Source organism: Athene noctua, chromosome 2 (genome assembly GCF_965140245.1).
Source record: "Athene noctua chromosome 2, bAthNoc1.hap1.1, whole genome shotgun sequence".
NCBI lineage: Eukaryota > Metazoa > Chordata > Aves > Strigiformes > Strigidae > Athene > Athene noctua.
In genome coordinates this window covers 114415767-114439208 of record NC_134038.1, presented here as the reverse complement: position 1 = coordinate 114439208, position 23442 = coordinate 114415767, and the positions used below count along the sequence as shown (strand labels likewise).

Here is a 23442-nt window from a genome sequence, read left to right as displayed (position 1 = left end):
AGTCAGTGCAGGGTTAAGCTATATTATTTATACAAATGTGGCAGCTAGTTTAGCTGATATTAATTACAAAGCATTTTTGATTTGTTTACTACTGAATATAAAAATTCTCTTTATGTAGAAATGGTATTTGGAAAGGTTTGCCAAATGTAAATCATGGCAACATTTTTCTCTTAGCAGCTGCCGTTCCTTAGCCAGTGTCTGTACTATAACATTATCTCAGGACTCAAGATGACACTGAAACCAAATGTTGCTGTAGGCTGGATCAGTAACTTTTGCCAAGAGGCTTTTCTGACCAGTGGCTTTTCAGACAAAAAAACGCAGTCAAAGGAAAACCGGCTTGCACTTCGCTTCTGCCTCTGCATGCAGGATAGATGTCAGCATCTGGCTTGATCTGGCTCAGGTGATGTGACTGCAAAGTAAGGCACAGACTTGAGTACGAAGTTAATAATGTTCATGTAGATGTAGCTGTAGTTGAACATACAGCTTTGTTTCCTTAGTTTAGAAACTAGATTTCTTGGGTACTTTTGGAAGCTGCAAATCCATGGATTTGTTATGCTTTGTTGAGATAAGGAGATAGGAATTACACGATGAGGTAAACAAGTAGGTAACCAGAATGGCTTAGCTTTCAGTCTTATCAGTAATGCTGTCTAGATAAACTAACTCAGTCAAATACTGAGATTTTCAGAGGATGTTGTCCCTAGATGTCTTCCATTCAGTAACCTCTTTGCTCCCTGGTAGCATTGCCTACATTCTCCTCCTGCTAACATTGAAATCCCTCATGGAAGGACCTGAAGCTTCTGCCACCATTATTTAAAATACCATCATAGAATGTCTTTCTTTTAGAAGAACGGTATTACTGACTTGGTACTTAAAATAGTGATCTGTAACCTCTCCGTGGTGTAGCCCTGAAGTATTAGTGTTACTAGAGTTTGTAGTATTAGTGTTAGTATTAGTGCTGCTAGAGTTTGGCCCCTTGCCTGTGGCTGTTCTGGTGGCCTGAAGCAGAGCTGAGCTCTGCTGCCACATAAAGGCTGCAGTGCAGTACAGCAGCATCTGCTGCTGTGGCAGCTCCTAATGAAATACCCTATGGGTAAACTGGGCAGATCCTCATGATCAGAAATTGTTTTTCTGGTCACAATAAATCTCCTCCAAATCTGTGTTTCTCAGCCAGTCATGGCCTGTGGGGTTCAGAGAGCAAGTCTCCTTCAAAGACCTTCAGCACCTATTTTAACTCCTCTCCAGAGAAAAAGTATGTTGTCTTACCTCAGCTGGATGTTCAACACATAGAGAAATGAAACATCAGGTCCTTCCCAACTTCATTTTTCCAAAGGGACACCCCTGTGGCCTTTAGATTATGCCAGAACAAAAAGCTTCAGTTCTCCATCACAGTACTGAAAACCAGAGCACCTTCTCATGTGCCAGAATTCGGCTTTTACAGTTTCCACAACTCCCATCTGTCAGCAAAAAAGCAAAAAAAAAAAGGATGATAAAAGTACAGAAAAGGTATACATCAATTTTAAAAAAATGGATAAAAATCGATATTTAGTGATAGGAATGCAGTGTAACATGTTCAGATGCACATGCATGTGTTAGGAATGAGATAGCAGCTCTTAGCCCTGTAATTTCTGCTGTAGAATTATCCTCTGATGAGATGAGGATGTGACAGATGGGTTGGGCCCAGTTTATTAAGTTCCTTGTTTCTCATGAGGTCTTGAAGATGACCAGTGTTCTGCACTGCCTGGAGCAAGTGTAATGCTTAGGAAAAATGAGACCAGTGAGCTCTAAAACCTGGCATTTTCCAGATGTCAGAAATGATGTGGGAAGTAACAGCATAAGTAAAATTGCACTGTCTCTATCTCTAAGGGTTCATGGTGTCCTAGAGGAAAGACCAGCAGATGAGAGCACATGTGCTATATGAACTATATGGACAGATTTTGAAAGGCACAGCAGTGGGTGAGCCTAGAGCTAGGAGCTGAGAAATGGAGTATTTTGAGAAATACCATATGTAGAATCAGCACCTCTCAGCTAGTAGCATGGAGGAAGAGTACTGCTGGTAAAGTTGGTTGTGGTACCCGGACTCTCAGCAGGAAGTACCTCCCTTCTCCTGATCACTGATTTTTTTCCCATACATTTAACTTCTGAAGATGAGAAATTAAAAATCAGTCTGGTACACCATTCATGGAGGTCTGCCAACCCCTGCCCTAGAGATCCCACCACTGCAGAGAACAGCTCGTTTTCCAAGTGCACTCAGCACTTCTTTTAAAAGACATCTTAATATAGGAGATTTTTGGAGATACTGCCAAAACAAACGCATCCTAACTACAGCTCTCAGCTCAAATTCCTGAGCCACGTTTCCCACACTGTGGTTCAGTAGGGAAAAGACTGAACAGCTTATACTGAGCATGAAATCAATGAACTTCAAAACAAATCATCCCAGCCTAGGTTTGAGGGGCATTTGAAATAAGGGAGCTAGCAATGAAAGGCTGTTCCCTGTAGACCCAAATCCTAGAGGAGAAGTTGGCACCAGACCATAGGTAGCTGCGCTGTTCTGCTCTAGGACCTTCAGTACGTGCCTTACAATGTATTTGTTCTCATTTGCCATGAGGTAGGCGTGTGTATGAACTCTAACAAAGGTTGCTGACTGTTTGCGTGTCTACAGCTTACCTCATGGTGATTTTAAAATATATGGGTGGCTTGTATTTTGTTTTTGAAAGGACATTCAAGATCTCATTCTGCAATCTTGCCAGAACTGACAAAAAATAATTACACTACGAGAATATAAGAGTTACAGTGTGTGGTAGAGAAAAGGATGGAATGGGAAGATTTGAGTAATCATTTTTATTGAACTGTTATCGTTTATCATTTCTCCAAAGAAAAGTGTTATGAATGTGTTATGTATCAAGACCGGATGTATGTAAGTGTAAAGGTGGCTCGTCATAAAACAAAGAATTTGTTAACCCCTGAGGTGAGTAAGGGTTACTTGGAAGAGTTAATCTGAATTAATTAACCTGGCTGTAGACACTCAGAAATTAATTCATCTCCTATTTGATTTAGCTTATTTAAAAACTTAATTTCAAGCTACCACTCAATCAGGACAAAAAAGAGGTTGGAAAAAATCTTTTGCAAAGATTCAATTTAGATGACCACATCCTTGCTTTTGACCCAGCAGAAAAATTTGTAAGGATAATTGCAGAACTCTTGAGGAAAATTATTCAAGGATCTCCAGAGAGAAACAAATAGAAAGTTGATTTACTTCAGATTGCATAATAAGGGGGCCTGAGATGAAGTCACTATGTGAAGCTGACGTCCAGATTGCATTACAAATGAGATAATAAATGGAGGGATGGAAATTATTAGTAGGAGGCCTGCATGGTTTTTTATTTCACTTATGAGTAGGTTTAATATAGTTTTAAATCTCAGAGATAAACATTTTTAAATCAACTTATATTACAATACCTTTAAGAATCCAAAGTAAAGCAAAAACCCTGCCTTTGAGCAAAACTAGCAGTGGAGTCATAAAGAGTTCAGTCTTCTGGTTTGGTGTCCTCTTTTTCCATCACATAACCTGCACGTTTCACAGCCTGCCCATACAGCTTTCCCATCTGTGTGTTCAGCTTTTATCGTCTTTCCGCCCAGATTTAAGGATTATCACCACTCCTATCCAAAGTGGGAGATGACAGCTGTGCGACAGCCATGCTTTTCTTCTTTAAGCTTTCTGACCACATGAGAATGTGCAAAGCTTCTAGCTTCTTCAGGTGTGCACCTGGGGGTGGACAGAAGAGGCCTGGGAGGTACTCAGCAGCAGATGAATGATGGCACAGCACAGCCCTTTGCAGAGTGCATGGAGTGCAGTTTCCTGCACCAGTGGAGTTTGCTGGCTGCAGCGTTGTGGAAGAGCCAGGTCTTTTTCAGTGGCACGTTCATGGGAGTGCAGATGTTTTCTAAAACACTGACTTTTCATTGTCAAAAATGGTGCAGGTTACCAAAATTTGGCCCCACATTCATGAAAAGTCAGCAGAACTTTCCCCTGCATATCCATGTATCCCCGGTTCCCAGTAGAGACCCAGTACATAATAGTTTAAACATCCCAAAGTCTGAAAATTACACACTTAAATTGTTTTTTGAAATGTAAGCAACAGTGTATTTCTGTTAGTAACCTCCACAGCCCTCGTATAAATGAGTGTCCTCTTAGAGCAGATGTTCTTGCATTCAGTCAAGTATTCACTGTGTTTGTTGTGAATGCCATATTTCAGAATTAGTAGCACACCTGCTTGCAGCTGGAGAGAAATTAGGTGTCACACTGTTTGGGCTGTGTGCTTTCCTATCTTAATACCCAGAGAGATGGTGAAAGTATTCTGAGACTGCTTCGTTAAAGCATCACCCACAGCAAAGATCTGTTATTACATGGACTCACTTACTTTCACATTCCCAAAGGTGAGATGATTTTCCAAGGACTGATCTATGTTGGATGAACATGGCAATTTTTATGAAATCACTTGCCCCGTTATCTGCCTGAAAATAAGTCAGTGCTGTCAGCCCAGGACAATCAAAAGACAAAGCCTAACTGTAATGTGTTCTGATGATACCACATTTACCATGTCTCACCCTATTTAGTACGTCCTGATTGCATTTCCAATAGATGTAGCTACCAAATTATCTCTACTCAGAGTACTTACAGGCCACGTATTAGGAAATGAATTCTCAGTATATCCTTCGTTTCCATGGTAGCTACAACAAAGGTCTGATTAAACTCATAAGAGACTTTCATGCTTTCAACTACTAGTTTCCTGTAAAGCAGCAATTGCCAACCTTTCCTCTGTGTAATTACTTATCATACCATTACTATACTTAGCATTGCCTTATCTAGAATTTTCAGCCAAAACTCACCTTCGATAGCGCTAGTTTGATAGTGCTGTTTTTCCCATAGTATCAGTTGCCTCCCTGTAACAACTCAGAAGCTGCTAGGATTCTTCTGTTGTACAATATGTTGATGCAGCAATAACTGCTCTTGCTCCTGTGGCCTCCTGCAAGCCGCCTCTGTGCCTGTTCTTCTAGCTGTTTTCCTTGATGCCACCCCAGGTGCTGGCTTCCCTGAGACAGAGAATTATTTGTGGTTTTACTTATATGTTAAATGTCTGACATCAGGGCTGATCCTCTACTGCAATAAAAATAATACATAAATATGTGTTATATGTACATAAATAACCTCTTATTAAAAATAGTTTGGCATTCTCAACTCATTAGTGCAGAGCATCAACCTTCTTGATCTTAATAATGTGCCATTCTGAGAGCAAGTCAATTGTGTTTGTGGACTATCCCATAAAAACCAAGGATGCTAAGCCTTCTCAGAGTCCTTAGGGCCTGTGCTGCTCCCAGTTGTATCATCATGTTACAAGGCTACTAAAGCGAAGGAAGAAAGATTGTTTCCGAAGGCTAAATAAAAAAAAAGACAAAAATAGCTCAGGGGAGTGGAATTACATAAGGCAAAAGGAACAAACAGATGAAATGGATGAATTCAGATCACATCTAGATATGTCTCCCAGCGGTTTTATTCTTCCACTGGTAAGTCCCCCAAAGGGAGGGATGAAAGTACTATTACTGCAGAACTGGAAAACCAGACTGCAGAAGATGGTAGGGACTCTGTTAGATAGTTCTGCACCTGTACAGCAAAAATTAGTTAATAGCTTGTTTTTCCATATTTCTGTTTCATAAACAGCTGCTGATTGGGTTATAATTTTAAGGTTTTATAATTACTGGGAAACTGAGAACTCCAGCAAAGACAATAAAAGTAATATATTTTATCTGAAACATAGGTAGAAACAGACTTCTGCTATCTTGATTCTAGCAATGCACAACTCCTGTTTACAGCAAATCTTAATTTCTTTTCCTAAAAAGAAACAGGACTGCGTGATAGATTAGATGCAAGAGAACTACTTGACACAGAACTGCAAGACCTGATTTAAGTGCAAAAGAAGATGCTGCTTTTCTTCTATGTGCTGAGGCATTTTCTGCAAGGGATACGAAGAACGGTTTTATAATGTGGAAATTTTTAATGTAGCTGATGCTTAACATGGGAGGAGTACTCTGTTTCATGATCCATGCAGAATTAACACCCCAATTCCTGATCCAGTGGATAAGTGAGGACGTATCACTTTGCTTACAGTATGTTGAGTGTTTGACATGCCTGTGAAACAAATGCAACTGATACTGAATAGAGGAAGCCACTGAGGCATGTTAAACTCATATAGGAAAAAAATTTTAACAACCCCTCCACACTGAAGAAGAATGCAACTATCATTTGTTGAATAGGTTTTTGTTTTTTAAAAAAGAGCTGAACAAAAGGGAGCAAACTCATTCTTCTGCTAAAAGCTGCAAAAGTCTGCGGGAGGACTAGGAGTAATGCATCTTATTTCAAATGTTACAGTTCACAGCTTTCAAGGACACTGTATCTATCTGGCCCAAGTAAGGAATGGGTCATCCCTGTTCATAGAGTGTAAGGGGGAGAGCGAGTCAGGATTATGCTCCATGCCAAACAAGGATGCACACTTCAGAAGAGTGCTTTTCTAGCAGCTGTATAGAAACATGAGATACTGCAGCATGGTTCCATATGTGGACCAGGAAATGGCTGACCTTAATCATTGCACAACAATTGCTTTCTTGCTTCAGGAAGAGAAGGCTGATTTGCTTGTGGAGCTCATCTGAGCCTAGAAGGATCACCTTTCCCAAAGTAAACAGCTAGGAGAAGACAGCTTGTCACAGAGGAAACTCACCACTTTTTATAAATACTCATACATTTGTACAAGGAGGAGAGAAAGTATGTTGCACAGAAAAGACTTCCGTAAAAGTTCAGAAGAGACTGCCTATCCCACAGCCAACACAAACCAGACTAAAACTCCTGCCTGGCCAGGCTCTCTGTGTGCCAACCTAACTACAGACTAAAAAAAAAAATGTCATGTCATTCCCCCCCCCCCCCCCCCATTACATTCCAGGTCATTAAAAAATGTACGGAATAAATGATTAAAGAACACTGTGAAAAAGGCACAATCTGTAATTAACAGTGTTTGTTAACATTTCTGGGCATTATTATTTAACCTTTGAACACTGCCCACCTATCAGCAGTTAATACAGTTCTCTCCCTATTATCTTCTTTCACCAAGTTCTCCCTGTTGCTCCCTCTCACATCACCATGTGTTTAAAATGAACAATCTCTGAGCACAGGCTCATCCCTCTGGCATGACTGTGCTGACCTCTGACTCTCTAGTCTCCCACTGGTTTGTTATGGGAGCAGCCTGCCAGCGTAAGTATAATGTCACTTTGTTCCACAGAAACAGGGATAGGCTTGCTGTTTTCCATGGACAATCAGATACACTGGTGTGTTGAACATGCAGTCATTAGATCACACTGAGGTTTAAAGCTGGGAAAGACCATGGTGTCCATATCAAGCTGCTGCTGTGTAGCAATGTATGTTAGTGGGTTGGGGTTTTTTTCCTAAACCTTTTCCGTTAAACAGGGAGCACAACTTTGTGCCAAGTTACAAGATAAACCAGATGAAAAGGGTGACGGCGCTAAGCAGAGCACCTCCTGGGAAAGCTGGGCAATTCGTCCTGCTGATGGAATGAGGAATTTACCTCTATTTGCAATAGATGAGTGTTTCTGATTATGGACCGCAGTGGCCAAAGCCATGGGAGTCTGAGCTTATGGACCCTCATTTCCTATGCTAGTTTTAATTTCTCTGCCCTTTGTTTCGATGCCTCATCTCTTGTTTAATAGATCATTAGCTCTTTGAAGGGAAACTTTCTACCACACGTGTTTTTACACTTTCACTTTCTTTATATTTCACTTATTGACTTTGCTCCCAGTAGTATACTTGCCCTCTCTATTCTGTCATAGAAAGTAAAGGGAGACAATAAACAATCAAAAATGCTTGAATGCAACAAAGACTGGGGACAGAACTGTTTTGTCTGAAGTTTGCTAGATATTATCAGGCAGCCTATAAGGAATACATGTCAGGTTGAATACTGAACCCCAGGTTGATTGCAACAACATGAGTTAAGCAATTAGCTTTCCCAAGTGTGTTGCTTTACTCTTTCCAGTTTATTAATTCCTTGGGTACAAACACAAATTGGATTCAACATGTGGTTGGCCAGCCTAAAACAGTGGAGGACAATAGCAGATTAGAACTGCATGTTGGTTCCTACTACTGTACACAGAGGTGGTGGTATTTTACTCTTATGTTCTAGATTTCCCATTGAGACTTTCTTGTGGAAAAGCCAGGTGAGTGAGTATAAAGATTTTGTTACCTATAAGAGTGCTTTGAGGGGTCAGGACCTGGAGTTGTTTTATCAGCTGTAACAGTGTAGTTAGAATGTCACAGACTTCTGCGTGAAAGAAAATTTTGCCTAGAAGAATTTTCTTTTCACTTAGACCCAGGACATTTTCAGAAGGCTCAAGTGCAACTATATCAAGGTATATCTGCATTTGAAACTCTTATCAGAAGTTTATAGTAGGTGAGAAATTGTAACATGCCATATATGAGGAAAGAGAGGAGAGGTGGTATTTTTGTTGTTTTGGGGTTTTTTGGATGAAAGCTCCTAACTGTGTGGAATTTCTGGACAAAATCTTCATACGTGAACATTTGTTTTCATGCATATTTAACAAGAAACCTGTGTTTTAAAGCAATGCTCAATCATAATATGATCAATTCAGTTAGCCTGAGTGTGCCAGGGTAACATGAGAAGACAGTCGAGACAATTCTGTCAGACCTGTAATACAAGGGGCATCACCCTGCCAGAGATGGTTTGAAATTCTAATATGATGTTCTCTGCTGATGCTCTGTGTGATATGTGGAGAATAAAAACTGCTTTGTGCTGATGGGATTCGGGAGGATAAGCAGTCTTCTGTCCTGAGGACAGATAGATAGGCTAAGACATTGGATATGTCTTCTTAGCCTCATTATACTTTGTCCCAATGTATATCACAAATGTGGTTTCCTTCCTTTAGTGAACAATGAGCTTCCAATTACTATTGTATAAATCCCTATTACAAGTCTTCTTGTATTTTTTTTCAGTAGCTGCTAGGGGCAGATTGTGGACAAGAGTGGGAGAGAATGGGTCACATACAATATGATGAACACCATAGCCCATCTTTCACCAAGATGAAAGCAAAAAGCTACCACACTCTTGCTCAAATCGATGAGAAGAAAATCACCAGGGTCAGTCTTTGCTAAGGAATTTACATTTCAGTTTAGTTTAAATCCGTGCTTCATGAAACTATGAAAAGAGATTATTAGTCGTATTTTGGTTAACATTCCTTGTGATACATCAGCAAAGTTGGCTTGTAGATCAGAAAAGCAAAGCTAAAATTTAGAGAAAAGCAAAGCATATATATGGAAAATGCATACCTGAAGCTAATATTTGGTGGGAACAATTCTACTGTTTTCTGTCTTGTTGTGGTTACAGGATAGATGTTGTAACCTCAGAGTTGTTCTCAAGTGTAATTCTTAAGTATCAGTCTGGCTTTCCCTCACCTCTTTGGTTTCTCAAATACTTTGGGACATAGTCTCTAGGTATGAATGGCTTGAATGCTCTTCAATAGCTTAACAAGTCCAACTCTATACAAGACTGTCAAAATAGGTTGAAGAGCATCTTCAGAACCCATCAATAGGCTTTCATTCAAAAAGAAGACCATACAAACTATATAGGCTGTTATTCATTCTTTACCTAATCCTTAGCCTTCCTTTAAATGCTTAGAGACACTTCGCTTAGCCAAGAGTTTTATTCCTGGGAGAGAATGTTGTGAAAAGATTTTTCACCGGAGCTTGACTGTTTCTGCTGCCTTTTTTTCCTCTCCCCCTAAAAGCATGTAAGTTCTTGCTGATAGACACTGGACCATCCCTGGACTGTCCTGTCCTCAGCCTTTTCTAGGCATGTGTCCTGTTTTTTTGGTAGCCTCCATGCTCTGAGTAATGTCTTCAGAATAGTTGACCTTGCAGGCTGGGCTGGGAGCAGGTGTGTGTGTTCCTTCTCCCCAGTCAGTCTCCCTCTTTTTTATTCAGTGTTTCTCATCTTTTCTATTGTATTGTCTTTCCTGTGGGGTTTGGGTTTGTTTTTTTGAGTGGGTTGTTTTTAGTAATCCATAGTTTGGTTTATTCCACAGTAACCCGTTACAAATAAACATATCAGGCCTGTGCTTTATTAAGAAAACAATTCAGTTCCTGGACTCCCGTGGACTCATTTGAAAATCAAAACCTTGCAGAGTATTTTTAATTAGGCTGATGAGTTTACTTTCTTACATCAAAAAAGAAATCAAAGAATTCACAAGTTATGATTCAGTGTCCAGCATTTTAATAATGATTTTGTCAGCTTTCCTACTTTAAAATAACTTTTGAAGAATTTGAGTTACACCTCATCTCCCTCATAATGAATAGTGAAAAACCACTCCTCAATACAATAATATACAAATAATTCTTCCTGTCTTGATCAGCAAAATTTATTCTCTTCCAAAAATTGCTGTAGAGTTTTGGTTTCTTTTAAAAGGGAAAGCTCATTTCTTTACTGCTTGATATCTAATTGCTATCCTTTGAAGGAAAACCAAGAATTTTCCTTGTTTGCTGGGTAAGAAACACAAACTATTAGTGAGCATGTTCAGTCCTGTATATGTTATTGGCATTGGTGTGGAGTGAGCAGGTAGGAATTTATCTTGGGGACATGCTCTTAGGTAAAGACTTACATTGTTTATTTTGTTAGCCTGATACTTTTCACATAAACTTTTCATCAGGTTTTAATTATAAGAAAGACCTCAAACCTTCTACTTCAAAATAATGACAGGAGAGAAATTGTTTTCTGGTTTGAGGTTAGCATTGCAATATTCTTCCCTTTTGGTCCATCAGCTGCATGGCTCTTTTATCTTTCGAGTATGCTCTTTCAGCTTTGCTGTTTGCTTTTCTTGATTTGCTTTCACCTATGTGCTTATTGTCTTAAAACAAAAGCAAGAAACAACTCACAGAAGCAGCTGATTGTTGGAGAATGGCTCGTAGAACAAGGCCATAGCTCCCTGCAGGAGCTGGTCACAGCCACCTGAGGTAAACAGAGGAAAAAACCCAGGGTACAGTGATGCTAACAAGGACTGTTGTGAGAACAAAGAGATAAATTGGGGCACATTATGGCCTTGGGGGTGATAGAAAAACAGCCCTAGGAGAAAAACAGGTTCAAAGGAAGAAAGGTGTTTATGCAGACCTGAAATACCACAAGGGGTTGGGATATTATAATGTGACCTTTTAGATGTATCCAATGGCTGAGATATTATAATGTAACCTTTTAGATGTATCCAATAGATTAGCGAGTAGTGTATTGTAGAGTGCTTATATAAGGTGTGATTTCTTTCAATAAAATCGAAGCTTGCTCTATCATTCACATTGAATCGGCTGCTTGCTTCCTCCGCCCGCAGCAGCTGGTAATGTTCTTTTTCTTAGACTTACTCTTCCCTGCAGTCTTTCCACTGAGAGGTGCTTAAACCCTGGCAGAAGACAGGGAACACTTTTATTAAAAATGAGACGTTGTGGCTTGTCAGCAGAGTGTATCCTCTAGTGCTTCTAGTCATCCTTCTCAGTTGTACTTACACCGATGTGATCCAACCAACAGGTCTTTAAATTAAGATATATATACTCTTCTCTTTCTTGTTGCTTTTCTTGGGGAACATTGTCTGTTCAGAGCTGCCACCGCATCAAAACAGGAGTAGGAAACAGGCTGTGTGCTGCCAAACCAGCCTCCAAGGGTGGTCTTCAAACAGATTCAGCAGCAAAAGTGGGATCCCTCTGGATTAAGCCTGCTTCACTATGCTCCTGCTTCACAAAGGGGAACAGCTAAACAGTGCACACAACTTGCTGTGTTTTCAACAGCTGACTAACGGTGACTGGTTAAAAGGCAACGTCTAATGTGCTTCCAGTTGTGTGCCAGATGGTCAGTGTGTGGCAACTTCTTCAACCATAAGTGACTTTTCTTGGTTGCCATGTGTTTTGCGTACAGTATCCTCATGCATGTCTTGTCCCAAACCCGTATGTCTAAGCAAAGTGCAAGGTAGTAAACTAAGGGCAGAATTATTTCAATGTATAGTTATGGTAGTAATTAAAAGATTTGCACAAAACAAAATAAGTAATCAAAGCATGTCACTAGTGTCTTTTAGGCGTGATAAATGGCCTTTTTCAGACTTGGGGAGGCAGACAGCTATATGTACATGTGAAAGGTAGAGAAGCTCTTCATGGGGGATGTCCCACGGAGAAGGGATCTGTTGGATGCTTTGGAATGGGCTGGTGTGAGCTATGTGTAGCACCCGCCTGTGAAGTACCAGGCCTGTGCTTGGGGTGCTTTTTCTTCTCAGGCCAACCTTATGTAATATTTACTTTTCTGTGAATAAAGCCAAGTGAAGGAGTCAGGAGGAGGATTTGGAAATGGGGGACCTGCTGCCGTTTTGGTTGTGACATTTCACATGCCTCTTACCTTTCAAGCAAATGTTACCATTCACTTTGTCTCTGTGACTTCTGTGTAAATTGGAAACCTCATTCATTTATAAAACAGGAAATGTTAATACACCACACTTTCACTGAAAACAGTAATGGTTGCTGAAGTAACAGCTCTTGGTTAAAGAGAGGTTTGCTCTGGGGAAACGGAGTTCCTACTCTTCAAGTACTGCAACACTGCTCTGGAAATATCGTACAACTCAAAGGGCTTGTCTGTTGGTATGGTACTTTTTGCTATAGCTGCTTCTTCTACAGTGAGGAGAACTCAAGCAGTCCCTCTGAGATCCCCTGCATTCCTGGCCTTTCATCATTCGATATGCACTGCCAGCCTAGCTGGCATACAAACGAACCTGCGTGCAGGTGGACTGAATGCACAAACAGCTTGTTTCTGTCTGAAAGCTAGCTTGAAATCTCTCTTTTCTTCCAGATGTCCACACAGAAGCAGTTCAGGCAGCCCTTGCTAAACATAAAGAAAGGAAAATGGCAGTCCCCATGCCCTCAAAACGACGTTCATTGGTGGTGCAAACATCAATGGATGCCTACACACCTCCAGGTGAGCATCTATGTTTATTTTATGAGATTTTAAAAAATGGTTCTTTGGGCTGCTATGAACTAATAATCTGCCTGTATAGATAGTAATGGAAATGTCATTTGAAGCACACTGAGCATAACACTGGGGTATGTTTGAAGAGGAGAGAGTGAACTGAGTGGTTGGAAAGTCAACGGGGGCGGTTCGCATAATTGCGTTTCTGTTGGTGGTACCTCAACTTGCATTGGTCCTTTTGGTCTTATGATGACCTAACCATGGCCAGCTTGTCATATTTTCTGGGACTCCAAGTTCCTTTCAAGTTTTTAGTTTGTTCCGTAACACTGTAATGGAACGTTGTATTTACAGTTAGTCATGCCGTTCCTTTCAAAATTATCTGTTCTTTTACCTACTAGACTGTGAAAATACCCCACATCTCTTGCATTCTTATACTCACTGAATCCGTCTGGGACTCCATTTCTCACTGAGGCATGAGCTTTCTACAGTTGCAAAATTTTTTCACAGACTTTGTGGAGTTAGCCTGGGCAAGTATTTTGGGTATTCTGTGCTGTTAGTACATGCAGAAATTTCTCAAGCCACATTATAAAAGAAGATTTCTGTTATCCTTATTTTTGTACAGCAATACACAAACCATGGCCTTAGAGCAGGAAAGCTCTCTCAGTGTGCAGTTAGCAATTGACTTCGTCTCACAGCTTTCAGTATTACAGACTTTTAAAATTATGTTTGCGTACCTTCATGAGTTTTTCTTAATAGCAGTTATCTTTAGATTTGTAATATGAACATGCCTTATTTCTATTAAGAAAACCCCAGAGCACTGCAAGTTAACAAACTGTTTTTGATTACTAGATACTTCTTCTGGTTCAGAAGATGAAGGCTCCGTACAAGGTGACTCCCAGGGAACTCCCACCTCAAGTCAGGGGAGTATAAACATGGAACATTGGATCAGTCAAGCAATCCATGGCTCTACCACGTCAACCACTTCCTCCTCCTCAACACAAAGTGGAGGCAGTGGTGCTGCACACAGACTAGCTGATGTTATGGCTCAAACGCATATAGGTTAGTATACAGACATTTTGAGCATGTCCAGTTTAACATGAATTTTGTCTGTTACATTCATCTGGTGCTGCTATATAAAGTCTCTCCTATGCTGCTTCTTCCTTCTGTTTTTCTATTTACATTATATGGAGAGATAGTCTTATGTTCTTATTTCATGAGAAAATAAAAAACAAGTAGCAATTTAGATTGGAGGGCAAACTTATGGTGTGGCAAACAGTCTCTAGCTGTTGGCCCCAGATATCTTAAAATGCACGGTTGCATGACTTCTGTTAGCACTAAAAAAGGTCTCTGTAGGATCCATCAGCAAGGAAAATCAGTGCATGCAGCACTAGGGATTGCCTGCACACTAGTTTTGCCTACTGCTGCACCACTTTACATTGTTTGCATGATTTTTGATAATTCTGTTAACAGTAGGTCCTCTTAAAAATATTTTTTTATCTGCTCTTAATTGAATCTAGAATACATGGGTTGGGGTATCTAGCCATTATAGTCCTTGGGAAAGTCTGTTGTACACCTTTGGAAAGGAAATCTGTTGTTATTATTAGTAGCTTGTTATATCCTTTGGAAAGATCCTAGGGAGTCAAAGCTTTCTTTCCATTAGGGCTAAGCTTCACAGACAGGAATAATTTCTTGATATTGTGCCATTGACATTAGTCTTCATTAAAATGAGGCAGCTATTTGATCAGGCATGTGGAAAGCAAGACTTGTGTTCTCCTCATTCTCCGATAACTGCTGTTTATCATACAACTCATCTGCTTTGGGTGCATTCTTGTTGGGGCTGTGTATTTTGGGTTGTCTCACTGAAAATCTGTTGGAATCTATATTGGAACAGATAAAACAACCTTGCTGCTGTTCTGCTACACATAAGAAATGCAGATCATTCCTTTTCAAGTATATGTAATGATATACATGAAAACATCTTAAATGTTCTGATTTTGTGTGTTGGAACTTATTTTTTCTGTAAGTATACCTTGATGTAACACCTGTATTTTCAGATAAGTAATCATCTCACCGTGGCCTGGATTTGCTGAATTGCAGTCAGGAGAAGAATTTCTATTGTATTCTTAAATTCATGCTAAATGAATAGCTTAGAACCTTGGTTTAGAAACACATACACTTCTGAACACATTAATCATTGCGTTTGGTTATCTTCTGTGACTTCATCCTGAAATGCTAGAGGAAATTATAGCATAGAGAATTAAATTTATCCAAACTCTAAAAGGTTGCATTACTCACACACCAAGTCTTAATGTGCCTTTAAATATAGCTTCTTTATAATGTGACATTTCAGTAATTTTAAATCTGGCACAGTAAGTCTTTTTTTATAACCACTGAGTTTGTGGTAAATAATACAGCATTTATAAAGCTAAATTAAGATGGCAGTATTCTGCAGGAGAGGACAAATACTACGTATTTTACTTGTTTTATTTCACCTTGTTGTTGTTGACTGGAAAGATTTCTCTTTTGAAGGAAACAGTTAAACTTACCTCACTGTATACATATTTTTATTAGTTCTGACAATAAGATACCTTAAATGGCATCACTAGTTGGACAGTAGTTCTGATGTAGTAATGAAATGTTATATGAATACAAAATGTGAGTGATATCTGCTAACAGATTGAGACTGTGATCTTAAGGTTACCATCAGTCATTGTTGCTAAGATGACTGGAAATGTAAGAGAAGCTGCACAGATGATAACTGCAAGATGTATTTCTTCATGGGTGAGCTGCTTCCTGTAAGAATTTTAAATTAAATGGCTCTTTCACTTCCTTTCAATCCAAATAGGTGGATTTTGCATTTAAATGTATTCTAAGAGTTAATCAATTTGAAATATTCCCACAGATAGCATTGTTTCAGAGGCAGTGTGGCAGTGGTAGTAGATGAATAATCCTCTTTGGTAGGAGAGAAGGCAACAGAGAAGAGTAATCCTGTTCTCTGAAGTTCCTCAGCTACTGGAGACAATTTGTTCTTGATCACAAAGAACATATATTCCCATGGCTTGATGTTTCTTAAGTCCAGGGAGTTGTTCTCCAGAGACAGATCAGCCTACAAGAGAGGTATCATCTATAAATATATAAGGACATACTTACTGAAGATGCCAATTTTGATAAATACAAATTTAAGGGGCAACAGGAAAGATTTTTAACGATAACCAAAACCAGCCTTCCATTCTGATATCCACTTGGATTTGACCTGCAGAATGCATCACTGAATCAAAGGGATATTTTTCCGATTTAAGTACTGTAATGCAGTCCTGAGAAGGGATTTGATAAAAAGCTTTGGTTGTAATATAATCAGAGTTCAGTTTTGTGGATCATTCAGATGATTTGCATAAGTTATTATATGCTTTTAATGTTATACTGTTCATTTAATTTGGCTGCTGCTGCTGCGCTATTATGGCCAAAGTTCTAGTTTAGAATAGATATCCTTAAAATATTTATTCTCAGCTTTAAGACGCTCAGGTGTCTGTATTAAGCTACAGGTAGAATCTCTAGTTTGGCATAGATATCACAGTTGCGTTGGGTAATTCTTGAACTTACAGGTCAAACCCCTGAAATCCGTAAAAAATATCTAATGTTCTGACCCATCTTTGGATCAGTACTTTTTATATTTCTAAGGTCTTTAAAAAAAAAATCAAAGAGAAAAAACACATCTCAAAGCTCAGAAAGTTCATGTAATGAAAATCACATAGCACTTACCTATGATTATACATTTATGTAAAGAGTTAAAAATCTTGCTATAGAATTTTGATCCTGTAGGTGTGTTTAATGTTTCTTTTATATGCTTCAAATATGTTTCTGTTTGAAAATCACATTAAAGGCCACATAGATTTCTAACAAAGTAAATTTAGTAAATCATAAGGCATGACTGATAATTCTCTGACAACCTGAAAATTCTTATGTGTTCTGAGGGGAAATATTAACTTATAATACAGGAGACTAGTTTAAAATACTCTCTGTCACTGGGACATCAATATGGGAGAAACCCAGCTGATGGAAAAAGCTGCACCTCTGACTCTAGATTTCTCTTCCTTGACAACCAGAAGAATCAGCTTGTTTGGGAGAAAGAGGTGCATTTTTTCAAGTGTAGTAATCTAGAGATGCTTTTTGAGTTCCCAGAGAGTTTTTAAATACATGGTGTTTATGTGTGCTGCCAAACTTCCACTGGAAAGTATTCCTCTACCTCTTGGCTTCTCAAACTTGGGGCTCTGTCAGTGCACATACTCTGTACCTACATGAATGTGCTCTGCATTGTTGGTTCTTTCTGATTTGCATGAAACAGGGTAAATTGTATCACTTCAGTGGCAGAAATTAAGAGAGCCTTAACTGGAAACAGCTGTTCTGTCTGTGATCTTCTAATGCAAGAATATTGAAAGAGATGGGAAGAGGAGGTCACGCAAATATCTATGTTTGATGGAGGAAATGCTTTGAAGTCATGCAGCTGTCACAGTTTCTACTTTTTAGTGAACAGATGTGTCAGGATCATTATTCTTAACTAAACCTCAAACAGTGCTTCAAGTTACCTGATACACGACCAAGCAGCTCTATACAGATTGTGTCGATAGTCTAAGCCTGGATTTGGTTCTGTACTAAAAAGGGTACGTTTCACATAACATAACAATTATCTTGGTCTTTAGAAGTCATTCAGACCAAATTTTTGTCTGTATGGCTTTCATTTCTCCAAGCCTGACTCCGAGAAGGGAACCAACTGAGTATTTGTAAATCTAAGGGATGAAACCTACAGCTGTAGATATTGCCATGATAAGACATCTGTTAAGCAGATACTATAAATGAACACAGCAAGACAAACCTTAACGTTCCTCTTCTGCTGGATAAGGGTTCTTCTTAATGGAAATGTAAATAGCAGATGGGCAGCCAGAGTGCTAAAACCCTACTCTTTGGCCAGCCAGTGGTGGCCACCTTGGGAAGGGAGTTTCTTTTCGGTAAATTCATGTGCCAGTGCTGCTTGTTCAAAAGGAAACCCTTTTACAAAAGAGCAGGAAGCTTCTTTCTCATGTTATTTCACCCTACTAGGCACCATGTGTTACAGAGAAGTATTTTGTTTCAAGTGTATGCATCTGAAGGGAGAGCATCTCTGCTCTGTGGTGCTTTGAATCACGTATCTTCTCTCGCACACATTAAAAAAAAATCATCTGAGTGCTAAAACCTGAAAGGAGATACTTTAACTCCAATTCAGTTTGCCTTGTAGAGTCTGGAAGATGGAAATACTTCACTGGAAAGATATAAACTATTATAGCTAACTTTAAAAATACTTTCTCACATTACTAATAGCTAACTAAGTACAATTATTTTCTTAGTCATGATCTTCTCTCCTATTTGTGTAGCAAAACTGCATTATAAGTAAAAGATAAAAAGATAAGCAGCATTTTTTAATCGACTTAGTTACCGGGTAATTCAATCATGATCTATAAAAATCTCTTGCCACTTAGCAAGGAAGGGCAAAAATTGTGCTGAGTCTAAAATACTTGATAATGACAAGACATCTAAAAAGAAGACATTATTCAAACCATTACCAGCATAAGCTTCATAGCCCAAGCTATTATACTTAAGTTGGTCATTTGCAGCAGAATATAAGTGTTTGTTTCAGTAAAATTATAACAGTGGATTGGTCAGACTCAAAAGACTCAACTGGACATGTGTAGGATGTAAGGTTGTTTTTGAGTTGCACGATAAAAGCCATCTTGTGTTTTCTTCAACCAGATACTGTGGTTGAGTGATGAGGTTGAGTCCTTATGATGCTCATGAATATAAACATTAAATAACAACTGTAGACATTAATGTCATTTCTTAATTTTTCATGATTGTCCATCAAAGCTAACTTCAAATGAGAAGTATGCAAAATAGGCATCTAATACATCATCCCGCTACTGTATGTGTAGGTATAAAAGTAAGTTTTTCAACAATATCTTTGTTGAAGGTGTGTGAATGGATTGAATGCACAAGAATTACAATGATCCAAAGTTCAAGACCCATAAAAATGCTTTATAATTACATTTGCGGTGGAATTTATTGTAGAAGTTGGTGTTATAGTACAGTTACGACACCATAATGCTTATAGGACAGATTTAATTAAAAGCACATCTTGAAAACAGTATTGGAACAAGATTAAATTTTTGCAGAATTTTTGCATTTTTAAGGACGCTTAACCTATTGTAAAGTGGAATGCATTCCTCTTCACTTCAATGACAGCAGAATGAAGACCTGCCTTCTTTTGTTCTCAGAGGCTGCTGGGGATCATTTATGTCAATTGAGAGAGAAGTTGTTACTTGCTCATGGTATTTGTCTCATCTACTCTAATGTGGATGAAAACCTGGAAAAAAATTATGAGACAACCTATAAAAATAGGACAAATATGTAGGTAATACAGACTCAAACTTGAAAACATGGGAAAACAAACTGTGGTAGCATGCTGAGTTATCGGGCTATGAAAGACAAAGATCTGCTCTTGTTTAGCAGTGCTGGCATGAGTCAGACCAAATTGTATTTGCCTTCTGGAAGGCAAGTCTTTGTTATGCGGAAGAATTGAAATAGCTCTGTCTAAAAATAATAGACAAGCAAGTGTCCATGCAGAATGCAAAGTTCATGTTTCTTTACATTTTATTTCTTTCCCCTGGATTCCAATCCTGCTATGATCAATTTTTTTCCCTAAAATACGAATGAATTCCTTTCTTAACTAAAATGGGCATGTTCAAAATGCAGGTTATAAAAGGGATATGCATTGGCACTTGCAAGTGATTGACAACAAGTTGTATTCTTTTTATTTAGAAAAAAGGATGCAATAATCTCTCAGAATTATATTTGTCTGGGTCTTTTCTTCTTGAGGCTGTTCACAAGCTTTAACTTAGTATAAAATTTAATGTCAGTGGAGAATCTACAACCTGATTATATCTTTTTTTAGCCTGTTGCTTATATGATTGCAGATATACAGCCCCTGTTTTCATTGGTGGAAACTTTATAAAAATTATGCTGTACATTATAGCTGTATGCATTCATTTTGTGCATTAGCTTTAACATTTGTTCTGACATTGGGAAAAAAATCAAATAGTATCCTTTTGTCTTCCCTTTGCTTTTCTGCCCTTCAACACTAGAGGTACACAGTTAAATCTTTTAACTTATTTTTCACAGAAAATCATTCTGCCCCTCCAGATGTTACCACTTACACCTCAGAACACTCAATACAAGTAGAAAGACCACAAGGATCAACAGCACGGGTGGCACCAAAGTATGGAAATGCTGAACTTATGGAGACTGGTGATGGTATGTCACAAAGCAAAACTGGGGGGTTTTTTTGAGTATTTAACCTTTATAGTGGTTACTGTATGCATCTGCTCTTTGTTTCTTCTGGGTACTTTTTACTTATAAACACATAAAAAGTTGCAGCATCTTTACAGTCTTAAACTGGTATAAATGAAGCCGACATAGAGAAATATTTCATAATCAGCAGAGCTGACTCCCTGTAGAAATTGTTTGGCAAAAGAAAGCAGTGAATCTCTTTAGATCCACTTTTATTGTGCTGCCTGGTCACAACTAACCTGTTTTTTAAATGGCAAAGAACGTGACATGCTACGATGGCTGCATCTTCAAAAGTGACATGTTTATTTTCTGAAAAATTTTTTTTTTTTTTTTTGAAAAACAGTTATTTGTAAACCCTTTCTTATTTACTGCTCCTCTTTTCTAAAACTTATTAAACAATATTTCAGCAGGGTGTGGAATTGTTGACCAAGTGTATCACATCTAAACTTGGCAGCTTCAGCTCTAAAAGCCACTTGGTAAAAATGTTGGAGCCAACTTTATGGAAGGGTAGGAAGTTGAAATTTCTGCAATTCACTGACAGAAATGTATTAGTTCAGGAACAGAAGACATAATGTTGCAGAGGCTTTGCACTCAACTAGGGAAAAGGAAGGGGGAGGTGACTGATGAGATTATGCTATAAAAGTGCCCCTTGCCCTATACTGCTGTTCAGAATTTGTGGTTTTTGAAGTACTGTATGGGCAAGCACACTCCCTTTGGAGTTTGCTGGCTGGTGAGATTGGCTGTAGGAACGTTCAGAGAACACAGGGTCATGCTGAAGTAATATAAGAATGTGAATTATGTTTAAGATAGATACGGGACAGATGTCCATTACAGTGTAAAGAGCAACCCAGAATAAATGATGGGGCAGAGCCTGTGACCCACACTCCACTGCTGCAGTCTAGTCAGATAAAGTTGGTATGACCAGTGTTCATCGGGAGAGCCAATGCCTGGTTTCTCACTGACCATTACCAATGCCACCTAGAAGAGGTTACTGACACTTGCTGTAGGGAGGGTTTTTTCTCTGTGTTTCTCTCCCTCAGTCTGTGTGCTGTTTTCCCTCTTAATTTTGCAAGCTTACTCTGACATTGTTGTATTGTTTTTATTTAAACTAGGCATCATTGTTCCTTTTTGCTGAAATGATCTTTATGTCTTAATGTTGAATACTTGAGTCACAGTATGGCATGAAACTGTAGTTGTGGTGGCCTTGCAGTCCTAGACTTTTTCTTACCCCATTTAATGTCTGGTGGGGTTCAGCGTAGCAGGCAACTGATGTCTCCATTGATCCCTGTCCTGCAGGAGTACCAGTGAGCAGCAGAGTGTCAGCAAAGATTCAGCAGCTGGTCAATACACTAAAACGGCCCAAACGACCACCATTACGAGAGTTCTTTGTAGATGACTTTGAGGAATTGTTAGAAGGTAAAATGACTGTTTTTCAAAAGGTTTGGGGATCTCTTATTAAAACTCTGTAAAATGTTTGTTTCGTACATTAACTTTCTAGAAAGATAAGCAACCCCTCCCTTTACTGTCAAGCACCAAAAGCATCAAAATTCAGTGGAATCTGCTTGTAGTGAGCTTGGACGTAGCGTCGTAGAGTCCAAAGTCTCTTGTTTGCTCAGCTCCTGGCTCTACTTGCAAAGAAACAACAGAGGAGAGTGGAGGGAAGCTTTGCATTGGGAACATTCAACTGTGGATTACAGTCATTGCTTTTGAACGCCAATAGGAGAAAAATTGTCAGTGAGGGATTGTGTTAAATGTTTTACACATCCTTGTGTAACAGAGAAGCATTGAAAAATTGTACTGAATGTAAGATAGAAACAAGGATAAAGTCAATAGATGTAATTTTTTTTAAGGAGGCCAGTGTTTTGAGAATTAAGATTAGCCAGGATGTGGAGATTTAAATAGTCTTCATAGTAGTTTATAAGAAGTCACTGTAACAGAACATGACTTAAATCAGTCTGTTACTGATGACTTGTTAAAAGTACATTTTTTCGGTAGTTCTGCAGTTATCTCATTACTGCATTTTTTCCAGGAGGAAGTATTCTCCATCTCTCTAGGAATAAAGAAAGGTTGATTATTTCGAAGTTAAATATATGCATGCTACCTCAGCAGTTTCTTTCCCTGCTTGTAGAGCTAGTATAAGAGTAAGTGCCTGCACTCTTGAAATGTTTCAGTTGCTTCATCTCTGTTAAAAGTTATTCTGTTACATTTTTCTGTTGCTTCTCAATACCTTCTAACATGTTATTATTTTCAGGATATTTTGCAAAGGTAATTTATTCTTTTGGTTACACAGGTGTACACAAGGTATAGAATTTACATGGTAACTGTATATCTTTTCATAATCATAAGTTCAACAGCCAGATCCAAACCAGCCAAAGCCAGAAGGAGCTCAGATGTTGGCTATGCGTGGGGAACAATTAGGTGTGGTTACAAATTGGCCGCCTTCTCTGGAAGCAGCTTTGCAGCGATGGGGGACCATCTCACCGAAAGCTCCTTGCCTAACCACTATGGATACTAATGGAAAACCACTATATATTCTCACTTATGGTGAGCACTCTCCAAACTCCTTGTGCTTTTATATATTGAATCTAACATCTGTGTGTATAGTAAATGCATAAATATACGGTGAAAAAAGCCATCTAATGATGCATCTGTTCCATTTCTGAGTAGGATAAGACAATTCTGAACCTTTGGTGTCTGAGTATGAATTGCTGAGATGTTACAGTACGATTGATTTCTCAAAGAGAAAAAGAGCTGAGTAGATACACTCAAGGAATCACAGATTATAAATTAAAACCACCTTTTAAATAGAAATACATCCTAGGGCAGATTTTCCTGAAGATTAGCCTCTAAATTGATTGCCCTTGGATATTCCCCAGGCTTTGTTCTGCAAAAGCAGAACCTGGTATACAAAATTCACCAGCTTCCTGCAGAAGTTAAAAAAGGATTTTTTTCCCATGTTCTACTGATATGGTAGTAAGTGTTTACTTACTTAAGAATTACTTCTCCTGAT

At 38.8% G+C, this 23442-nt stretch overlaps 1 protein-coding gene across 4 annotated transcripts in view; it reads left to right on the top strand.

The window, feature by feature from the left end:
- DIP2C (disco interacting protein 2 homolog C) overlaps window positions 1-23442 on the top strand; it is a 327899-nt gene that overhangs the window by 195546 nt on the left and 108911 nt on the right. For all 4 annotated transcript variants that reach the window (XM_074899949.1, XM_074899947.1, XM_074899946.1 and 1 more), the window contains 5 exons: window positions 12942-13067; window positions 13908-14117; window positions 20265-20396; window positions 21729-21848; window positions 22779-22976. In XM_074899949.1, coding sequence (XP_074756050.1) covers window positions 12942-13067; window positions 13908-14117; window positions 20265-20396; window positions 21729-21848; window positions 22779-22976 — 786 coding nt within the window. The remainder of the gene's footprint in view (window positions 1-12941; window positions 13068-13907; window positions 14118-20264; window positions 20397-21728; window positions 21849-22778; window positions 22977-23442) is intronic.